General features: G+C 40.9%; 1 protein-coding gene across 1 annotated transcript in view; it reads right to left on the bottom strand.

The window, feature by feature from the left end:
• Positions 1 to 8731: 8731 nt before the first annotated feature.
• The window catches only part of TECTA (tectorin alpha), a 70631-nt gene continuing 69297 nt past the window's right edge, over positions 8732 to 10065 (bottom strand). Inside the window, exon 23 of the mRNA XM_047877982.1 lies at positions 8732 to 9521. Within this exon, the coding sequence (XP_047733938.1) occupies positions 9421 to 9521 (101 nt within the window). The 3' untranslated portion in view covers positions 8732 to 9420. The remainder of the gene's footprint in view (positions 9522 to 10065) is intronic.

The raw sequence follows: 10065 nt of genomic DNA, 5'->3' as shown, positions 1-10065 counted from the left end.
ATAGTGACTCAACAATTCTACATCTCATGAAATGCTCCCTACAGGTAGTGTATTACTGTATCATTGGCTACCTTCCCTATGCTGTACTTTTCATCCTCGCAACGTATTTATTTTATAACTGCAAGTTTGTACCTCTTAACCCCCTTCACCTATTTTGCCCATCCCCCCACCACCTCCCCCGCCTTGGCAACCCCCAGTTTGTTCTCTATATTTATGAGTCTGTTTCTCTGTTGTTGTAATTGTTGCTGTTTGGTCCTGTGTTTTGTTTTTCAGATTCCACACACAAGGGAGATCGTATGATACCTGTCTTTTTCTGTCTGACCAATTTCACTTAGCATAATATCCTCTGGGTCCATCCATGTTGTTGCAAATGGCAGGGTCTCGTTCTTTCAATGGCTGAGTAATATTCCACCACATATATATCACTCTTCTTTATCTATTCATCTATGGATGGATGCTTGGGCTGCCTCCATATCTTGGCTGTTGTAAATAATGCTGCCATAAAGATAGGGGTGCAACATATCTTTCCAAATTGGCGCTTTCGTTTTCCTCAGGTACATACCTAGAACTGAAATGACCTAATCGTATGGTACTTCTATTTATAGTTTTTTTGAGGACATTTTATACTGCTTTCCACAGTGGCACAGTAGATTCCTAGTGCCTTCTGACTCCAGGACAATTAAATCGACCACTTGCTAAATACTCTTTTTGGAGGAGAAAAACTTAGAGCTAAGTACTACAAATTTTAAGATTTATCATAAAGATACTATTTCCTTACAAGTCACTCTGAGGCTTTAGCCTGCTGGACATACACGCCCACTGTAAAATTAATGAAGCCTTACCTGCCTTTGTTGTTGACTGGAACTTGGTCAAAGGGAATGGCCAAGGAAATAGTTTTATAACATCCTAGGGCAAAATTATTGGTGCTTCTGATGTCTCTTATGGATTGGCTTTACGATTTGTTTACTTACTGTTCAAGGTAATCCGTTCCATTTTTTAATTTCTAAAATCAGGTAAGTTTATTCCAAGGGTAATTGTATTGAGACACTTTGTACTTTTCTTCACATCAGTTTAGTGTCCGCAAGGAACATTTTATTACATTCAAACTCTCTTCTTCAGGGCAATCCTGTCTTTTACATTTCATTTTTTGGTTCTGGGCTCCATTCGATTTTTATTCACAGAATTAAATCTGAGGGAGTCATCGTTCTGCTTTTTATAGTGTTTCTAAGTATCTCAGAAAGACAAGATCATTTTCTCCTACCTTTTAATAAAATCCACTGAGGGGTTTTAGTAAAAGTGAACGTTCCTTTTTTGACGTTTTTGGAAAGGGAAGAAATACTTTCGATGCCATCTGCTCAGTCTGGCTCCCTCCGGCTCCCAGGAGAAGTCAGGGCCAGCCCCGGCCCCCATGTGCTCACTGCCTCCTTCACTGGCGCTTTGTTAACGCACCAGAAGGAAACGGTTCCTGTCTTGACTTCACAAGGCTGAAAAGGTTCTGCTAGTCTCGTTTTTCCAACCTGGGTGCCTTTACACCCTTCTGGTGAGAGGGAAAACCCCAGAATGGGATTGGAATAAACAATGCAGGGACCGGTGAAAATGCATCCATTGACAATTGTTTGCACCAATAAAACAGCCCCAGGAGGACTTTGTCAGTGATCAGTGACTCCGGTTCAGGTTTTGGGGTGGCATTTAAAGAACCCACTTCTAAGATTAGCCTCGAAGAGAAGGAATTTTGTTGTTTTTGTTCTTTCTGTAACAGAGCACCTCAGAATGATACTTTTTGGTAGAAGACTTAGAATTTACACCCACACATCTTGTGACATTTTATTATAAAATTTAAAAAAATCACCATCCAATTTTAAGCTCGATAGTTGCATCCTCCCATCAAAATATAGAAAACTCAAAAGCAGAGGAAATAGAAATAGCACTGATATGGCTGTGACACACTGATGTAGCTGCGAGGTCCTTCGGTTTCTATGAGTCGTGGGTGCCTCTTTGGAGGGCTACCAGGAAAGTTGAGTTTTGATGAATTTGTGTTTCTCGAGTATAATGCCTAGAAATACAACGAGGTCTTCACATGTTATGACTGTTGGAAACTGCTTTTCCTAAAATAAAAAGTATTTAGGCTAAAATTAACCAACTCAGGAAACAAGAGATGTTGGCAGGGATGCAGAGAAAAAGGATCCCTTTTGCACTGCTGGTGGGAATGCAAACTGGTGCAGCTACTCTGGAAAACAGTATGGAGGTTCCTCAAAAAATTAAAAATAGAACTACCCTACGATCCAGAAATTGCACTACTAGGTGTTTATCCAAAGGATACAAGAGTGCTGATTCGAAGGGGCACATGCACACCAATGTTTATAGCACTACCAACAATAGCCAAACTATGGAAAGAGCCCAAATCTTTCCATATCAACTGATGAATGGATAAAGAAGATGTGGTGCGTATATACACACGCACACACACACACACACACACAGTGGAATATTGGCGATCAAAAAGAATGAAAACTTGCCATTTGTAACAATGTGGATGGAACTAGAATGTATTATGCTAAGCGAACTAAGTCAATCAGAGAAAAATAAATATCATGTGATTTCAGTCACATGTGGAATTTAAGAAACAAAACAGATGAACATAGTTCTCGAGAAAGGAAGGAAAAATAAGACAAAAACAGAGAGGGAGGCAAAACTATAAGAGACTCTTAAATACAGAGAACAAACTGAGGGTTGCCAGCAGGCTGCTGAGTGAGGGGGATGGGCTAAATGGGTGATGGGCATTAAGGAGGGCACTTGTTGGGATGAACACTGGGTGTTCTACGTAAGTGATGAATCACGGAATTCTACTTCTGAAACAATTATTACACTATATGTTAACTAACTTGGATTTAAATAAAATTAAAAAAAATTTTTTAAAAACAAAACAGAAATATTTAGACTTGTATGATGATGTGTTTCCCAATGACTTAGGCAGCCTGGGCTTTCCGGACAATTTGCCTAAATAGCGTGCATTTAAACTGATCACAATCGTTGAGTAAATGGTTCACTGTGGTCCACAGGTAGGATTTCCCTCCCTCTGTTGACTTGGTTCTTGGATTCCACTTAACTACTGAAATTAATTGCTTATGAGGAGGACCCGGATAAAAGTGCGATTTGAAAATGCTAACATGTGGGAGATGTGAACAAATTCCCAGTGGCCGAACATCTCTAGACTCTGCTAATCTTGAATTACTATTCAGAATACTCTTACAGTTCTTCTCTGCTTCATTTTATGCCTTGAATATTCTGATACAACACCTAGGTGCTTTCACATTATGTGTTCAATCATTTGGTCCTTGTCGAATTAGTTTGCCAAATTGCTTTCTGATCGGGACTCTTCAGGAGAGCAGACTCCCTCTTTGGTGTGCACGCAGGTATTCCTTAATAGCATTTTGCTCTCATCAATACAGAGACGCATGGAGAGGGTGATTGAATATCCACTTGTAACGCCTTGATTTGAATGGTCCACATAGATATGAACCAGGTCAGCCAGTTGCAGTAAGCATGTTATGGCAGGTAAGACAAAAATACTGGGAACCACGCATTGTCTGCCTTTGGTTAACATATAATTAATAGCATATTTCTATGTGAGTATAGTCTTTCCATCAAAAACATCCACAGTTCTGGACAGATCCAATGGAAAGATTTTTTTTTCAAGTCCTTGAGTAAAGAAATATGGTCTCCTTTTTGATAAAAACAGATATCTGCCCAACTGGAATAGGGTACTATCTGTGGAATTTTGTACCCTAAACTATCCCCTGAAGAAATTCAAGAGTTAGAGGGGAAATTTCAAGACTTCTGTGTCCAGGTTCTTTGTTTCTAAAGGGCTTCAAAGACATAAAAGGCTGTTATCATTCTAATCGTCTCCTTACAAGTTGGAAATGATGAGCTAAACCTACAGGCATGAGAACACATGTGTGGGTGGGGAGGGTTTTTTCTTCAGTTAGTACTTTAGGCTGATAATTTGTGCCATACAACTTGGAGTTAACACTCTTCCTCTGATTTCTCTGTCAAAACACAGCATGATTTAGGACCGAACGCTATTAAATATACGTAGGAAAGCATCGAAAGGTATGGAAGATGCTATATGAGCGTAAGGTACTGAGATTTCATCTGATGGGAGAATATCTTAGTTTCAAAACTCTTTCGCAGTCAATGCAATACAACAGCAGATAAAACAGTAGCTAACCCAGAGGCTACATGCAAACAGAAACAACAAAATGTACAGTGAACGTTCTTCCTTCATTTGCTTCCTTAGCAAATAGAATTTGATTGCCAAGTTCTTCACAGAACGATGAGTCTTTTGTGTTTTATTTCTATCTATAGACACAGAGATCTGTCCCTCTGCCATGGAGATGTCTTATAGGAGGATCGTATTTCAGCAAACATAATTAAACCATCACAAACAGAGCCTTCCATTAGTCAGACCAGAGTTATTGCTGTTGTGCCTCAGACGCATATGAAAGTATTTCACATTCTGCTGGGGGAAAAGAAAGACCACTAAATATTTCATGGGTTTTTCCTGATCAGATTGTTTATTTCTCAACATTTTAAAGAGATACTTAATTTTTCCCGACAGCTATTTTTGTCAATGCGTTAGAGAAATAGATATTAAGGGCAAAATTTGCATGGGATGACAAAAGCTGGTATTTTCCTGGAATGATGCTTACTGTGTGCATTAAAATAAATCTCACACTGTTCTCCAGAAAATGTCCTTGGCATTTGATGTGTTCTCTAAAGCTATATTCTGGTAATGTTCTGCATCTAAGGTTCCGAGCAGGGGGAGAAATCATGTTTTGATTGGTGTGGTTCAATATACATTTGGGTTTCATGCAAAAAATAAAAAGACACTAGAGGGCGCTATTTGATCTTCTTTTTCACTGTGTTGTGCCGCACTGCCAGTGCATCGGGGCGCTGAAAAATGCCCTGTTCTCCTAACCAGGGCCAAATTGCAATGAAATATAGGGTAAAGAAGTAGCTGAGTTCCAGGAGAGAGGCTAGGAGCTTCACAATGGGGTAGAGGCTAAATTCAGAATTAGTAAATAAGTAATTCTTTATTACCTCAAACCTACATGATTATCACCTTTTGATAATTCCTTTGGTTAAAAGAAATTTTATTAGGGGGCACCTGGGTAGCTCAGTCGGTTAAGTGTCCGACTTCGGCTCAGGTCATGATCTCACAGCTCGTGAGTTCGAGCCCCGCGTCGGGCTCTGTGCTGACAGCTCGCAGACCGGAGCCTGCTTCGGGTTCTGTGTCTCCCTCTCTCTCTGCCCCTCCCCTGCTCGCGTGCTCTCTCATAATGAATAAATGTTAAAAAAATTTTTTTTAAAAAGAAATTTTATTAGATTTCAAGCTCTCACTAAATGTCAAATGGTTCTAAAAATAGAATATTAGACAATGTAAAACAATTAATGCTCTCAAGTTTTGCCACCAGGATTTTGAGTAGCGCACACATCTACTACTGGTTAAGAAACTAATTATAGAATTCCCAATTGTCAGAAATGCCAGACCCCACGATGTTGTTCTTTTTGATATCAGACAAATACCAGGTTAATAAGATTCCCAATTAACTTCCTTTTTAACCTTTGCTAAGCAAGTGCTCTTTTTTCCTCCCCTTCCTTGAGGCAAATCTTTTTGAGTGGCAGGAAAAGGCAATGTTCTGGAGTTAATCTAAATATATACTGCCGTATGATTTACATTTGTATGGTGTCATTTTCTAACACAAGAATATTTGAAAAGAAGCTTCATATTCTCCTTTTACAGAGAGGAAAGTTGAGGCATCACCCTGTCGAATGATTCGTTTCAAGCGGAGAATTAGTAGAAGCATCAGGATCACCGTCCAGTTCTGCCTTCCTGACGGTCTTGGGTTTTAGTTCTGTAAAACTATTTCCCTTTAACACAGACAGGAATGATTGACTCAAAGATAACATGACAGCTGTCACCCTGGATTTCCAGTTCTTCTGTCCTCCAGGCTCACCGGAAGCTCATCCTTCCCTGCTCTCAGTTAGTTTACAGCCATGCAACACGCTGGACATTCCACTGCGGACGACGAAATGGGAACAGAAGTGATCTGGTGTCCTTTCCAGGGTGTGAGTCTCCACATTCTCCCCCCCACTTGCCTCGGTGAACCCCAAAGCTTTGCGTTGATAATGAAAACAAAAGCACCAAAAGATAATGAAATCTCAATAAACAACAAGTGTTGGCGAGAACGTGGAGAAAAGAGAGCCTTGGTGGGAATGAGATCAGGGCAGCCACTGTGGAAAACAGTATGGCGGTTCCTCAAAAAAGCGAATACTAGAACGAGCATACAATCCAGCAATGCCACTTCTGGGTACTTACGCAGAGGAAACAGCAACACCAGTTGGGAAAGATATCTGCACCCCTACGTTCGTCGCAGCATTCCTTACAATAGCCAACATATGGAAAAAACTTGAGTCCATCAGTGGACAGATGGATAAAGAATGAGTGATACACACACACACACACACACACACACACACACACACAGTATTTTTTAGCCACAAAATAAAGAGGGAAATCCTGTCATTTGCAACAACATGGATGGACCTGGAGGGCATTATGCTAAGTGAAATAAATCAAAGTCAAATACCGCATAATCTCACTTATACATAGATTCATTATTTTGAGAGAGAGAGAGAGAGAGCACGCACATGTGAGTTGGGGAGGGGCAGAGAGAGAGGGAGACAGAGAATCCCAAGCAGGCTCCAGGCTCTGAGCTGTCAGCACAGAGCCGGACGTGGGGCTTGAACCCACAAACTGTGAGACCATGACCCGAGCCAAAATCAAGAGTCAGACAACCAACTGGACCACCTAGAATTCTTAAAAAAATAAATAAATAAATAAATAAAAGCAAAGAAAGAAAGAAAGAAAAAAGAGCTCACAGATACACAGAATTGCCAGAGGTGGTGGTGGGGGGGAGGGTGTCAGTGGCAAAATGAGTGAAGGTGGTCAGAATGTACAAATTTCCAGTTATCAAATAAGTCCTGGGCATGTAATGGACCATAGTTCATAATACTGCGTTGTGTATTTGAAAGTCAGTAAGAGTTACTTACAAGAACTTAAAAGGTCTCACCACAAGAAAAAATATTGGTAACTGTGGAAGGTAATAGATGTTAACGAGTCTTCCTGTGGTGATCATTTCACAGTATATACAAATAGCAACTCCTACTGTATACCTGAAACTCATATAATGTTATGTGTCAATTATATCCCCCAATTTTTTGAAGTATGGTTCTGAAGCAGGAACAGAAAAATAAATCAATGGAAGAAAATCAAGAGCTCATAAACAGAACCACAGAGACTGAAACTTGCTATACAGTAAAGGGAGTACCACAGTTCTATGGGGAAAGGATAAATTGTTCAATAGCTTCTGTTGAGGAAAAAAAAGAAATAGTGAAGTCTCCATCAACCTGTCCCAGGGTGAGAGTGAGGACTGGAGCCCACAGGCACAGGCAAGAAAGAAACCTTGGTGTGTAAGCCACTGAGATTCTGGGGTGTTCTGTGATGGTACCACGACCTAACTTATCCTAATGATGAGACAAGCTAAGGACGTCAACCAAGTGAGAAAACCAAAGGCCAGAATAAAAGTGTAGGAAGAACAGGTTTAAAGAACTAAAAAGAAACCTAAACAAACAAACAAAAAAACAACCCAAACCCAACAAACTATAGTCTTCAATTTGGACATTTGGAAATTTCTCGTGACTTCCATAAGAAAATCAATAAAGGGAAGTTATTAAATATTGAAACACTTCCTCATGGTTTTTTTTTTTTTTTTGGTTAAGATTTATCTCAGGAAATCAAGTAAAAGAATGAATGAGACATTCTTGCGTTCAACTTTGGATCTGATTGTGAACATCCAAACCTTCAACTGTGTAAATGACAAGGTTTTTCATGTGAAGACAGAACACGCATGTAACAGCAGTTTCTCTCTTGGTGAGGAAGGGGCATTGTGTCTCACTTACGACAGGCGACTGGGTCCCTCAACCCACCTCGATGCTCAGCGTTTTCCCGGAAGATCTCAAGACGTCCAAGTCGAAGCAGGTGCACATTTTCCCCCAGCAATACCAGCTGTCCTCTTAGCCACATGGCATGTGTAACTGGCAAGACAAGCTAGAATTTGTGGACCCTCCCAGAGGGCTGGGAGGTCAAAGCCCCTCAGCACAGACTGCGTCTACACCCCAGCCTCCTCAGCCCAGGGACAGGTGCCTATTGCATGCAAGACAACGCTAATCATATCCACACCCATGGTCAAGGACACTAGGATTTATGCTCAGCTTCTCAGAGTTCCCAGAAAAATATAAAAATACCATCAGCTTCAATCCAAAACAACTTCAAAATAAACTTGAAGTGGGTTTTACTTTGTTTTTAACCTTAAAAAAGAGAGGCGGCCCACGGATATATTTAGCAGTCCCCCATTTGGCAGTTAATTACAGCAAATGCGAGTTTGTGTACCACATACAAAAGAGAACACTACCTGCTTCTCTTCCACGCTGCCCGGTAACGTCCTGCTGATGCTCTGTAAAGTCCACACGAATGGCCATGTAACAAAATCCCATTAAAGCTCTAGCCAGCAGTTATCTACCCGGTCCAATCGCTGCTGATTTTTGAAATCAGAGCGTGCTATTTGGTGTGCAAAGCCTAATATCAGCAAAAATTCCTTCAGTCACTGAGTGATGAGAATACTTGAACACAAAGTTTATTTAAGCATAAAATACATTAAAAATTATTTGGTTGATTTGTAAAAGAGAAGGGTCCGGGTGAGGGATGGAGACAGGGTTCCCCGGGTCTGCAAACAATCTGCCGAGCTGCCATGGCAAGATTGAGGGACACGGGGGGAGGGAAGGAGGAGCTCATTATAAACAGAAGTGAGCAACACGTACGTATCAGAGATCAGACACTTCCAAACATCAGAAAGATTCCTTAGACCCAAACCTTCCAGTCATTGCTTCTCAATATTGTTCCAACAGGCCCTTTCTCTGTGAAAAACTGTGATCCAGAAATAGCACTGGCTTGACAGATTTCTCTGGTTAGATTTCTGGTCAGACTTCTCTAACCAGGATTTTTTTTTTTTTCCTTTACTGGTTTTTCACGTGAACCGAAGTTTCTAGTGACAACTGTTTGGAAATTTTAGGCAAGTTACGTGCTTTTTCCACAACTGGCTTTTAGAAGCCCCGTTGTGGGCTTTGCAAGTGGAGCTTGGAATTTCACTCATTTCTGGGACTCAGACTGTTTGAGGCAGGTGGTTACATTTTGAGAATTGCTGGACATTTTCAAATAGGTTTTGACTTAAGGGTACACACCTTTTATCCTACAGGGAGTTGCAGTAAATTACAGTACGTTATATAGCAACCTTGAGTTAATTATGAGGTCATGCCTGATTTATAGACAAAATGCCATAGTGAAATCTGGGTCATGATGAGAAGCAGCGTCCAAACTTGAAGTTCAGTGGAAGAATTGGATGCTGTGAACAGAGAGGAACATAGTAAGTCCTGTGAAGGAAAATACCTGTTGGACAGGAATCAGAAACACTTTGTGGTACTCAACCAAACAAACGAACCCACTTTCTTCATGGCCAAGGACTCACTTTATCCAAATGGTGCTGACTGAGGCAGGAAAGCAGCAGAATTAACTCAACCTTTAGAAGAGTCCTGCTAACCTCAGGGAGACCATGGGCTAAGGTTTGTTGGATCAAACACCCCAGTCCCAACCACAGCCCAGGTACACTTGGTGACCCGATTGAGCACCAATATTTGGTCCTTAAACAGTTGGATATCTTATTTTAAAAAAAATCACCTTCATCTTTTAGATGAAAGAACAAGACTCAAAGGTTAAATCTCTCTCTCTCTCTCTCTCTCTCTCTCTCTCTCTCTCCAAGATGGTGCTACAATTCCTTGGTGCTGTCTCCATCTTCCCATCTTAATTTCTGGAATTTAGGTCACTTGCTGGGGGGACCTCACAGATGAATGTCTCCTACTCAGGGGAAAGAGCTCCCTGTGCTCCCAGCC

This window comes from Prionailurus viverrinus, chromosome D1 (assembly GCF_022837055.1).
Source record: "Prionailurus viverrinus isolate Anna chromosome D1, UM_Priviv_1.0, whole genome shotgun sequence".
NCBI classification, from domain to species: Eukaryota; Metazoa; Chordata; class Mammalia; order Carnivora; family Felidae; genus Prionailurus; species Prionailurus viverrinus.
The sequence above is the reverse complement of the archived record's forward strand: the minus strand, read 5'-3'. Positions and strand labels throughout refer to the sequence as shown.